This window comes from Centroberyx affinis, unplaced genomic scaffold, assembly GCF_046629955.1.
Source record: "Centroberyx affinis isolate AG114_WGS23_722 - 3 ecotype Tasmania unplaced genomic scaffold, CSIRO-AGI_Caff_v1 ptg000969l_1, whole genome shotgun sequence".
NCBI lineage: Eukaryota > Metazoa > Chordata > Actinopteri > Beryciformes > Berycidae > Centroberyx > Centroberyx affinis.
Window position 1 is genome coordinate 778856 of NW_027279540.1, and position 13337 is coordinate 792192.

General features: G+C 39.2%; 1 protein-coding gene across 1 annotated transcript; it reads right to left on the reverse strand.

Moving 5' to 3' along the window:
• Nucleotides 1–830: 830 nt before the first annotated feature.
• Nucleotides 831–10550, reverse strand: LOC139646284 (solute carrier family 23 member 1-like). Its single transcript, XM_071522269.1, has 12 exons — nucleotides 10503–10550; nucleotides 9081–9227; nucleotides 7913–8070; nucleotides 5014–5173; nucleotides 4581–4762; nucleotides 4112–4232; nucleotides 3726–3882; nucleotides 3129–3382; nucleotides 2177–2341; nucleotides 1936–2044; nucleotides 1587–1682; nucleotides 831–1102 (listed from the first exon to the last, which is right to left on the reverse strand). The coding sequence occupies exons 1-12, from the start codon at nucleotides 10548–10550 to the stop codon at nucleotides 831–833; spliced, it is 1869 nt and encodes a 622-aa protein (XP_071378370.1).
• Nucleotides 10551–13337: the final 2787 nt, after the last annotated feature.

Sequence of the window (13337 nt, forward strand, 5' to 3'; positions counted from 1 at the left end):
TCTGTTTTATGGTTCTGTTTTAATAGGCGTTGACAGAATGTGACAGGTCTATTCATGCATATTAATTTCTCTGTCTGCGGACAGGCTCGCTTGGTGAAAATATTCCTTTTACAAAACAATATAAAACTAATTGCTGACAGTTTTGAAACATGGTATTACAAAAAGATTGGTAGACCAAAATGTACAAACTTAGAGACATTCTTTTTTTAAATGATCCTACTTTAGAAATTATTAGGCTACACGAGAGTATATAATCATCATTAAAACATGAGTAGTTCCCTGATGAATGCACATGTAGAAAAATAAACTTAAGCAGAGAGAGTGCCCAGGTTTACATTTTGCATTTTTGCTACATTTTAGGCATTTGGCTGATGCTCTTATCCAGAGAAAATCACAAGTGCAACAACAGAATTTGCTTCAATTCTGAGATCACCAATATAACAAGCAACCAATAATAAGGAGTGTAAGGGTCAGAGTCATGGTGTCCTGCCAGTATTTATGTGACCCTTGAATGATCATGTGAGAGACAGAAGTGCCAGGGAAAGACAACCGAGAGCTAAGAAGTGAGGCAGAAGGGGTTTATTTATTTTATTTCTCAATAAACTGCAGTAAAGTAGTCTGAAAGTATTTACTGAGGTTGGTAGCAAAGACTTGAGCTTCCTCTCACGATGAGTCTCCCAGTCTCCAGTCCATGAGTCCTGTACCTGCCAGAGTGATAGATGGTCTTGCCACTGACTAAGCTGATTCAGGAACCCACTCCTGAATTAGCTGAAGGGTTGTATTACTGACTGAGTTTAACTGACTCCATTTCACCAGCACTAATTCAGGGTTTAGAGAGATAATTCATGGATGACCTCTGAAAGCTCTGCTTCCCCAGGCAGGTGCTCACTCCCCGGAGACTTCACATCCTCCTCAGACTTGTCCTGAAAGCTGAGCTGCTCCTCCCACCGGCAGAAAGGGATGTAACGGACCCAAGAGTGGGAGGCGAGGTAAGAGCTTATGCCGAAGGGGAGGTCATACACATCTTCGGTTCCCAAGGGGTTGCTAGAGTCTTGGAGATGGGCTTTGTTCCAGGCTAAGATGCCACGCTCCTGCTTGGTTCCTAATGCAGCCAGAGAAATGGTATTAGAACAGCAGGTAGACCACTCCTGTCTTTATAATAACATTCACAGAATAGGTTAATATTAGTTCAGAGGAAAAATACATCAGAAACAAACTGCATGCCCAGAAACGGCGTGGGACTGCTAATGGTACCATGTGCATAAGTAACTAGAAGGGCACTCGGAGAGCGCAGACCTCCGCCAAGGTTCGTGCTATTATTGCTTGTTCGTGAATCAGATCCGGATCCACTCCAAAATGTAATGGGTTCTTCCTTGGTTCATGCTACACCCTTCTATGAAGTTTCATGAAAATCGGGCCAGTAGTTTTTCTGTAATCCTGCTAACAGACAAACAAACAAACAAACAAACGGCACCGAAAACATAACCTCCTTGGCGGAGGTAAAAATGCAATTTGATGCAATAATCATGCAAATCATTGCATTAATTTGCATATTTTTTTCTCTAAACATTCAATTTACAGCTTACCGGGAATTGTATTATCAAGGAAGAAAGCAAAAAACCCTCCTATAAACATGTTGGTGGTCAACAATATGTGTAACACTTGGTCCAACTCTTGAACACCTGAGTAACAAAAGAGCATAAATATCAATATAGTATTAAGTTACTAAAGGGTAGTCAAAAACATTTTGTTATGTGTAATTTGGTGTCTACTATCAGCTCATAAGACTGTGTTATAATACAAGTGTTAATACAAGTGTTAAATTTCACATTTTCCTAAAAGAAAAACAACATAGCAACATGTTGGCTAAGTAGCTTTCATTAAACCATGTGGAAGTCAATAGTAAGTGACCTGAAATGATGATGATCATTATACCTGTAGCTAAGAAATCAGGATTCTTGTGGATCCAGTTTGGAAAGACAAATGCAGAGAACATGGAGAATCCAAAAATGAATATATTCCTGGAGGAATTCATGTCTGCAAACTATAAAATGACATGCGTCAGTACACTTCCCAAAGTAAAACCGCAAAGCATTTGGAAACGAGGGAAATGTGGCAGAAAATATACTGAACATGCCCCAGTGAATTTTACATTTCATTTCATGGAGCCGTTTACCTGCAGATTAGAAATTCCAGCTGCAGCTATGACCCCAAACATGATGAGGAACATCCCTCCAATCACAGGGGTGGGGATGGTGGTGAAGACGGCTCCAATTTTACCCAGCATCCCCATCAGAATCATGACAACTCCGCTTATGAAAATCACTATTCGACTGCCCACCTGTAGCCACATGGACAGCACATTATGTACTGTTTTTTTAAACAGTGAGTATGAGTAAATACATTGGTGCATCGCAGAGGTGTGACCAAGTCAACTTTGCTCAAGTCTCCAGTCAAGTCCCAAGTCTAAATGTAGATTACCAAGTCAAGTCCATGTTATTAATGTCAAGTCTCAAGTCACCAAGTCAAGTCAGAACAAATCAAGAGTCAATTCAATATCTTAAAGAAAACAAAATATCTAGGACTTTTAAATGCAATATCGTTTTAGTAGGATAAAAACTTGGTAAGATAAGTTTGATTTCAATAATCAGTTTCAACTTCAATGAAATTCAATCATTCCATACAAATTCAGAAAACAGAATTTAAATTCAGTCATCTGGTGGAACAAATCTCATCACTTTCAATCTAAGTCATTTACACAAACACAAGACAACAACAGCAACTTTGGTCAAGGCTTTAGAAACCTTTTCAGGTCATCAAAGTTCAAGTCAAAGTCAAGTCCCGAGTCACCAGAGCCAAAGTCAAGTCAAGTCTCAAGTAATTAGAATTGTGACTTGAGTCTGACTCGAGTCAAAATCATGTGACTCTAGTCCCCAACTTTGATGCATCGTATAAAAAGTAATCTGCAATATCAGCCCTATTCATCAGGTGTTCCTCATCTTGCATGCTTGCTTGTTCTGTTGCTCCACTCCAAAGAGGAATTATTTGTAAAATCATGCAGGGCAAATGGATGCTAAACACTAGGTTCAGGGTGACTTCTGCAATCAATACCACTGTATGTATCTCACCTTGGTGATACCGAGGGCGCCCACATTCTCACTGAATGAAGTGGTGCCGTTGCCAGTGCCACAGGCGCCCGCCAACAGAGAACCGATCCCCTCAATGGCGATCCCCCGGTTGATGGCGTGCTTGGGAGGAGGAGGGGCTCCTGACAGCCTGGCACACGAATGGTAGTCTCCCACAGACTCTATCATGGAGGATATTATACCGGCCATAATGCCAATCACCCCTGCCAGGCTTACAGTTGGTACACCCCACTGTCCTTAATGTGGAGTCAAAATGTTGTTTGTTACTGAATATACAGGACAATGTAGTACTTGTAAGTGTTGTGAATAATCATACTTGATACTACTACTACTATTACTACTACAGTAAAATTACTACTAGTACTCCTACTCCTACTACTACTACTACTACTAATAATAATAATAATAATGATAATAATAATAATAATAATAATAACAATAATAATAATAACAATAATAACCTTTACTCTTCCAAGTTTAAAAAGCACCTTTCAAGAAATAAGTAATGGGAAATAAAATAAAATAAGGGAATTAAATAAAGAAAAGACAACTTGAAGTTATATAAACTTATGATCTTACCAGGATAAGGAAATGTGAACCAGGAAGCCTGGACCACCACATTTCCCTTCACGTCAGTACGGGCCAGGTGGCCATACTGGTCTGGATCAGACGGCAGGACATCATAGATAGTTAGGAGGTAGCAGACCAACCATGAGACAGCGATGCCCAGGAGAACCTAATCAATATGTAATATTAGTTTACAACTATGAGTACTGGTCACCATCAAATCCTACAAAATGTGGATTACAACATACAGTACATTCCCATCAATAAAGCAATAGCTATTGTCCATAACAGAGAAATTTACAGTTTTAGCCAAGTCACACGCTCTCACTGTATTTCCCCTTGTCACATTATCTGTGCAGAAAGTGTCACAAGGACTAAAGACTTTCCAGAGGACGTACAGGGATTATCTGGAAGATGTAGAGCTTTGAGGTGTGCAGTTTCTTGGTCTTGTTGTATGCAGGAATGGGGACTGGTATATGACAGAGGTACTGGGAGAACAGGATGATCAGCACTGCGGTCCTGTGTGTAAGAGAGCATCATCAAGAGCATCTTCATGAGCATCATGGAACCTCTTCATGCAAATTAGAGACTGATCCCATCCTCAAAAAAATGAATAAACAAACAGAAGGCTGTTGACAGCCCTATCTCCACTAAATCTGTCTTGTAACGTTACAGTTTAAAGAGAGCTGTTGCCCAAAATAAATATTTTTTCCCCCAGCTCTAACAGGCATATAGTTTTAGACTGCAGAGGAGGAAGCAGGTCAGTGCTAAATTTGCAGCCCGATGCTGCCTGTTTACACAGCAAAAAGATTTCCCTGTCCATAGTGCACAAAAAGACATTCACCATGACAGTGAGAGGTTACGTACATAGCAGAAATGCCCCAATGGTCACCAGCCTTGACTCCAGCTGCATCGTACAGTGACAGGCCTATGAGAGAGACTGTGGGGGCAATGGTAAGGGGGCCAATGAAGCGCATTAGGAAGCCAATGAGGCCGGTGAAACCAACCAGTATTTGGAAGAGAGAGCCCACCATGATAGAGCCCTGCAGCTGTGGACAGGGACACAATAGACCAAGATCATTATAGCATTAATGTCACAACTGTTTCTCTGTCTACGGTCACAGCAGTAAACTATAGCAATGAATGGGGCTGGTTGCTCCCTGGAGCTGCAACCACATGAGCTCAGAGTTACTGAATTAATAACGAGTTCTATAGAAATGCTTCATCCATCTTCATTTCCATCTTTGTTGGCTCCCCGTTATCAAAAGCGTTTGCGTGTGCAGAGTTTGTGTTGACTCACTGCTCTCATGCGGGTCTGCCACACCTCTATGAAGACAGGTGAGGAGGTGTTGACCAGGCTGGCGTTCTGGGTCCAGGCTGGACACTGCCACTCTGGCATGGACAACATGGCCATGGCGGGAGACAGCAGGACAAATGTGCCACCCTGGAGGATGGGAAGCCTAGAGACAGTGAGAGAGAAGAGAAAGAAGTCTCTGTCAGACTGAAAAACATATAATTTGAGCATGAGCATGAACTTAACTGGCCAACGAGAAACATGCCAGAAACAAGGCAGTTAGTGGAGTACAACATCCCATGTGTCTACTAATGTGTAAGCATTTGCATAAGGAGCTCTCAGTGGCCACAGCCCATACAGAGCGTGCTATGACCTACTTTTTTCTAGATCAAGGTCAGGAATCAATTTTTTTTACAAAGTTATTTTATTGGACAACCATATGGAAAATAAAAAACCTCACACACCTCTCTGTACGCAAGCAATTCTTTATCTGTGTTGCTGATGTGGGCAACATTTTACAACATCATTGCCTTAACTAATAGTAGTTAAATTAATATGTTATTGAATGGCTTAGTTCAAGTAGTTCTTCAGTATAGCACACACCCATAAAAAGTTGCAAACCAACGGTCCAAAGTCAGAATAAGTAATTATATGAAAGATGCACACTTCTCTCCATATGAAAATATTTATTTTACATCACCAGCATGTTTTGGCATTAGCCTTCTTCAGGGTGTCATGACAATAAAAGATCACCTGGACCTTAAATAGAAACAGGTGTCTATTATTAGTGACGTCATATGACCAGTGCCCAATGCTCCTTGATAACAAATATTAGGCTACTTATTTCACAATAGTCAGTAACATAAAATACATTGTAAAATATACTAAATCTTCACATTATTTGACCAAAAATTTTTTTGGATTTAGACCCATAGAAATAATATGTGCTACATCATTGAATGGTTTAGTAACAAATGGTTTAGTAACAAAAGGGGAAGTTCTGGCGAATCCATGTATTTACTGTATGCCTTAGTTAGGTATTAGTTCATTAACTACATCAATCAAGACAACCTATAAAGTTTTACCATGACATAAACAAAATCACGCCTTACTACGTCAGGGTTCTTTAAAGGTCCCATATTCTACACTTTCCAGTGTTTTATTTTATGTCTTGAGGTCCATTCAAAGCTGCTTGTGTCATTTCTCAATCCATTTTTACACGTTCTTTTTTCAGCATCTCTCTGAGTCTTACCAAGAACAGGCTGTTTCTGTTGCTGCGTCTTTAAGGCTCATTAATATTAATGACCCTCTATTCCGAATGGCTAACCATTTCAAGAGAGAAGCGTGAGACACCACAGCCCGGCAGTGACAGGTAGGGAAAACTCTCCGATAAACAGACAATGGCAACCGCTCAACTGCTTTGAAAAAAACACTTTGTTAGCCTGTTATTTCTTACAAAAATGATAATGAGCGAATCTTTGTGATGCCACAAATTTACGGAAGTCCAAACGGCTCATTTAGTGGCTCAGGTTTCTAATATGGATTGTGTGGATTTAGTTGCCAACCATGTGTTTTGATACTTTCTCGATGTTTAGATAGCACATCCAACTCCTTTATAATCAAAGACACAAGGGAAATCCTGTTTTCCATGATATGGGTCCTTTAATTCCAGTCCTCGTGGGCCGCTCTCCAGACGGTTTTTGTTCTTCCCTGGCAGTTAATAAGCCACACCTGGTCTCAGGTAGACACAGACCAGCCCTGCGTTCAGCCCCGACAAAACGTAGCAAAACGTTTATATAAACGGAAACGGTGGTGCGTTGAACACCCTGTTGTGTTACGCAAGCGTTGCAACTATGGCAGCTGAGGAGGCCATTCTTTGCGCTCTTTTCAAAGAATTTTCAGAGCCTGATGAAATCAGTTTAAATATGTGTTTAATACTGCCCTTGCCGTCCAGAATAGCAGAGAACATTTCAATGGAGTGAAGGGGTTTGTGGAAACTGTGGTTCCTAATTATAGTGATCCAACATTTGCCTCACATTTCAGGATGACAAGGCAAACATTTCAGGTGAAGGATAATTCACTTCTTACCTTCGAGACTGTGTTACGATCTATAAGAGCTAATTTTTTTATAATGAGTACTAGGCCTATCATTTTGTGATCACTGTTGTTGTGATATGATATTGTAATATTTACCATTATATATTTAGAGGAGTAGAGTGGAGTAGAAAAGTTTATGAAAGTGTCACTCCACAATGGTACATACAATAGCAAAAGATACAGACATGTCTTATATGTCAAATATGTCTGTGCGCACTGACTTTTTAATACGGCAGGGTTTATATACACGTCGCTGCTGATTGGGTAACACCTCTGACACACCCACCAAATGAGAGACAACGTACCTCAAAGCCCGTTGCACACCGTTTCACACCGCTTCGAGGAAACATGACGTTCAACCCGGAAACCGTAGCAAAACGGTGCACACCGTTTTCAGATTGAACGTGCCCCAGGTGTGGCTCATTAACCACCAGGGAGGAACAAAAACCTGCAGGTTCATATCAGGGCGTGATCTCAAAAACTTGAATATATGGTGCAGTATCATATCAAAAATTAACTTACATTGTTGATATGGAGATAAAACAAAACAATAAAACTGACATAATACAAGTGCACTTGCTCTAAAGTTGTTTGGGAGGGGTGGGGTATCAATGATTGAAAATAAGCTGACTATAAAAACTCCACCTGTTACCACTGAAGTGCTGTTGTAACTATGAGAATTGCTGAATAAGATATTTAATGTGTTGACTTAACCGCTACAGTTATAAAATCACAGAGCTACTTCCTGGTATGTGGCTGCCCCAGATACATGTTCCAACGTGTCAACACAACACAACCTCCTGCTCACCTGACTCCAAAGGTGACCTGCAGAAGGGTGCACAGGCCAGAGACGAAGAAGATGGTGCTGATGAGGCGGCTCTGGGTCAGGCTGTCGTGCTGCAGACACAGACCCTCTGACAGAATTAGAGGGATGGAGATGATCCCACCAAATGCTGTCAGGTAATGCTGGAGAGAGGAAAGGACATAGGACAGGACAGGATAGGATATGATATGATATGAGAAGACAGGAGAACAGCAATGATGACACCTCCTACCCCGTAATTAACTAAAGTAAGACACTAAGAAACATCCAATGACATTCACCTACTTTTGATTTTTAACCCCTGAAACAACAGAATTGTCGATTTAGCACCCAACACAGTTCAACCTATGCACTTATGTATATGTGGAGGTAATGCCTGCCTAGTATTATTGTCTTCTATCTCAAACAACACCTAGATATCAGTTAACATCTCAAAAACATCTCTGACCCTTTTAAATGGTACTGATGACACCAGGATGACTCCCCTCTCAGTCTCCAAATGAGCAGGAACTCATTAATTGTAGAATGATTTGTAGCTATGATGTTGTGTGTTTTTATGATAATGCTAATGCCTTAAGTATTGAAAAGAATTAAAGTTTATCAATTAAAACTTAAAACTCTCAATTACTGTATGGCTCAATGGCTATACAGCAGCCTCTTGAAGCAAGCAAGTTATTCACACAAGACAACCAAAGAGATCCTTAAGTGTGAAATCCAGTCATTAATATCTGGTCAGTCTAACTGTGGAAGCATTTCGCCAGCGAGTACAAGATTAATGTCTATTTCCTGGATTGTTTGATTTCATATTGTTTGTTGTGAATGGGTTTAATCCTTTGAGGATGTGACATCACTGTAGTAATAATAATATAATAATAAACGTTTTATACAGCACCTTTCTTACACAAGTACAAAGTGTTTCACAAGTTAAAAGAAAATAAATACATAAAAATACATACAAACAATGAATATATAAGTAAAGACAGTACAAAGTGCTAGCAAACAAATAGCAATTAACATTAAATAAGCATTAAATAACATAAAACAAGCAACTAGTTAAAAGTTATCCTAAAAAGTGAGTTTTTAAATTGGTCTGAAAATCCATACAATTTTAAAGTCCAATATCAGGTCACAGCATGGTTAGGCTTACACCTACCTGAAAGGCCAGGAGGATACACAGGTACCAGGGGGGAATGTCAGTCACACAGTAGACCAGTTTGTTTCTGTTATCCTCCGCTACACAATCGCTCCCACAAGGCTGGCTGTCCTTTCCCCTGTGCTGATCGCTGACATGTTCATCCATCTGCAGCACCACAGAAAAACCACACAGATGCAGACAGATAACAAAAGGTCACTTGAGGACTTAATGCAGTAGTTTATATTGTTGGATTATGCCAAAATACTCTACAACATGAACAGATATTGATTTCTGTTGATTTACTGAGCAGTGCAATTTTGATACTATATAATTAGCCTCAAGACATTCTGGAAACTGAATGATTGTTAAGTGTACTGAGACTGAAAATCTGATAAAAATGACAAAAACTGAGATAAGATTTGGTGTCTCTCTTGATCATGAAAGCTCTAAATACAGGAGAAATAAATGCATCTAGCCTATGATTGCAGTTTTGCCACACTGATTAATTAAAACACAAGAACATATGAAGAGGTTGATTCCAAAATACTATATATCCATTATGAGTTACCTGAAATTTATGACATAACATATATATATTAAATCAGACGATTCTATACAGTGAAAAAATAAGTATTTAGTAGACAATGGTCTTCAGATAGCTAATAACTTTAATAACATCACATAGTTTAACTTTCTTGCCAGCAATCATTTTGTCAGAGTAAGTGTCAGATTATTCAAATGATGGTTAACTCATTTTGTAATTAAAGTCATCATATGTTTGTGCTGAAAAAGTGGAATTTAGATCATTTAGATACTAATATAATAGTGTTTGTGTAAGCTCAGGGAGAATCTGGCTTAGGTATGTATGGAATATCTACTAGTATTTTATAAACAATTTGGTAACACTTTAATAAGATCTAAAATTAGTTGTGGTCAGTATTGCTTGGCTGTGTGTTGTTGCTTCGTGTTGCTTGCATGACTATATGTGCCGAAATGGTGTTTGTTGTTGCTGTATTGTTGTGCTGATGTTTTGCTGTTTCCTGTTGCTTTGCATGGCTTGTGTTCTGCCTTGAGAGTTCTTGTTTTGTTGCTGTCTCTATGGCATCTTGTTGTCTTTGTTCTGTACATTTTTATCACTTTATAGGTTTTAAAACATCTTGCCAACGGGACTACGGGTGAAAATTAGCCAGCTGGCTAAAACTGGCACATTTACAGAAATGTTGATTAATGTGTGTTGTCCTTATAAATAAATAAACAAAAACAATTTCAGCCCTCATTCTAAATTATGCCCCAATTCTCTAAACCATTGCCTATTGTGTGGCTAGATTAATTAACTCTGTGGTGTGCCATTTTGTTAATTTAACGCAAGCACAATTCAGTGATTCTTCTGAATGTTTACAGATGCTACTTTGCATGAATCAGTTTAGTTTTTGTACTCACATCAAATGCATGATTGTTGAAACCACGGCTTTCCTTCCCTGCAGCCATCGCAACTCTAGTCTTGAGTTGAAAGCTTGGTTCTGGGTCCTCCAGGCTGAGTTGCTGCAACAAAGGACAAATAAGAGAAAGAAGAAGCAGATATAATATAATTTGTCTATCTCAGGACAAAGGTCGCCACTCAGTCACAGAGTAATCGATATAGGGATCAACGTTTAGAAATCATAAAAGATGGGCTTGATGTCCTACTGTTTGATAAGGATTATGTGTGATGCCCAACCCATTGTATTGAAAAAGTACTGGCTATGGGGTATTGCTGAATTTCAACAATATGTAAACATAATCTTTGAATTTGATGTTGGCTTGGCATCATATCACTACTGATTATCCACAATGATGCTATATTCCTATCGGGGAGATACTCACTATGTAATTGAGAAATATTTACTTCCCTTTCTATATATCTTCATTTTAGGGCCTTTGTTGCACATATTCATCTATTTTGTGATCACTGATCAATTTTCATAGAAGACAGGAGCTGAATTTATATTACACACATCAAATACAACTTCTATTGAAATGAAGAACGCATTCATCTTAAACAATACAATACAATAACTTATGAATGAATGGGCGTAGATGATGGATGGATGGATTGTTTTCTTAATGGCTCTAGAGAGATTTAATAGGTTTACGACTGTAAGCTAGAGCAAGCTGTATAGTTCTTTAATTTCATTCAATTGATGCTCGGATAGGAGAAACCAAATAAAACTTAACCAAGTGCTCAAAAACAATGTTGACAGTTCCACTGGATCAATTGTTTGATCATGACGTGCATTAAACACCCACCCCAAAATGTCACAGTCAGTTGACAGGGCGAAATTTGGAGGATGATTAGATAAAGAGATACAGATCTTCAAAGGGAGGATGTTTTCCTCACTCAGTGGGGGAACAGAATGTGGAGAATTGATGTGATTTATGTGTGTGATGTTGACAAATGCATGAAGGCAGGTGGAACATCTGGAAAATTATCATGGGAAAACACATCTTGATGAAGGTCTCCAATGTTCTTATGAATACTATAGGACCTTAATAGTTGTAGGACAGCAACAGGGTTCATTCATTCATTCATTCATTCATTCATTCATTCATTCATTCATTCATTCATTGTCAGTGGGTATCAGACTTGAGTTGTGGTGTCTGATCCCAGGTCATATTAACCCAGAATGTTACTGAGAGTCATTGCTCCCCTAATGCTCAGTAAAATCCAACACGGGGATGAGCACATTATCTCTCCTATCCCTACTGAATTGGATTAATGACACCAGCAGAAACAGTATCACACAATAACACTGGGTCAAACTGACATATGCACCCCACACCTCTTCTCCCTATTTGCCACAGAATGAGCAGGAAATCATCATCATTTTCTGGACGGCACAGCAATACAATAAGATCTGCACTTCACGATGTTCTCTGTTTTAATAATTATGCTGATGTGTTTGGCTTCATTTGGAAAGTGCAGTTGGGTTACGCACTCAGGGAGTGATTTATATTATAAAGGATGCTCTTTGTAGAACACTAAACTGTTATGCTGATGGCTGGGATCTAGCACACCATTAACTCCCCACAACATTTTTAAAGATAATGCAGCTTTATTATTTTGTAGATTAAATCAGACAGGTTTATTTTCATTTTCTGAGTTTAGAGAAGTGATTCACACAACTTGCAGGGAGAGACTGTAAAAATAAAAACTCATTCCTGCATCCTCCACTGGTTTGAGCTCTCACTCAGCTTACTGCCCATTAAAGCAGAGATTTACTCCTTAATGAGTGATGCTAATGTGGCGCAACCACAAAAACATGTGAGAAATCACCAGTAAGGTATCTGGTACTCTGTCAAATCTAGCAGTGCGTGAAATAATTATATATCACTCTGGGCCCTGCAAGATGAATGTTATGGTGGTTATAAAACAAACTGTGTCCCCTTTTCCTCTCATTGATTTCTCCCAAGAAAAATCACAGATCAACAGGCACACTACACCAAACAAGCATGCATTATCCTGTGCTGTATGACATTTCATTATTTCAACTATGACAATAGTGGTGATGCAGCCACTTTACATTTGCACTTGAATTTACAGTAGCATGGCCGAGCTTCATTGCACATCAAATTGCACAATGCCACAGTCTATCTTTTTTTACACATTATGATTTGATAAAGAAGGATGCAGAGAAAACTGCACTAACATAGGGCGGGGGGTTTAAAAGCTTTGGAGAATATTTAATCAGCACACATCGCAGCATAGGAGATATTTGTTCAATCAACTAGCCATTTCACACCCAGTGGAGCCTGGGGGAAGAAGTGATATGAAATAGTATCTCCATGGGAGCTCTTTCTAACCACACAGTGGCTGTTCACGTTCTCTGATTTTCACTCGACTTCAGTAGAGCCGAGATATTTATGGGGACGTAACATATTAGAGGAATGCAGCTTTTTGGCAAATAAGCTCTTTGATCAAACTGAGATTGTGCCACAAGAAGATTGGTTGCACTTTCCCCTCTGTGTCCAATATTTAGTGCAATATGGTGCATATCGTCGCTGCTGGGTGAAAACCTCATGATTTTTATGTTTTAACTTCAATTGAAGAATTACATGCTCCTCTATGGGTAGAGAAAATTCTACGAACCTTGGACTTATGAAACCTTTTCAAAACCAATTACATAAACTCAAAAATGCATGGTCATCAAGCTAAAAAGCTAAAAGTCCCTGAAAAGCAGATACAAGGTTTTCAATAACAGCGATATGCTAATGCATCAGAAAGAATATTAGGAAGAC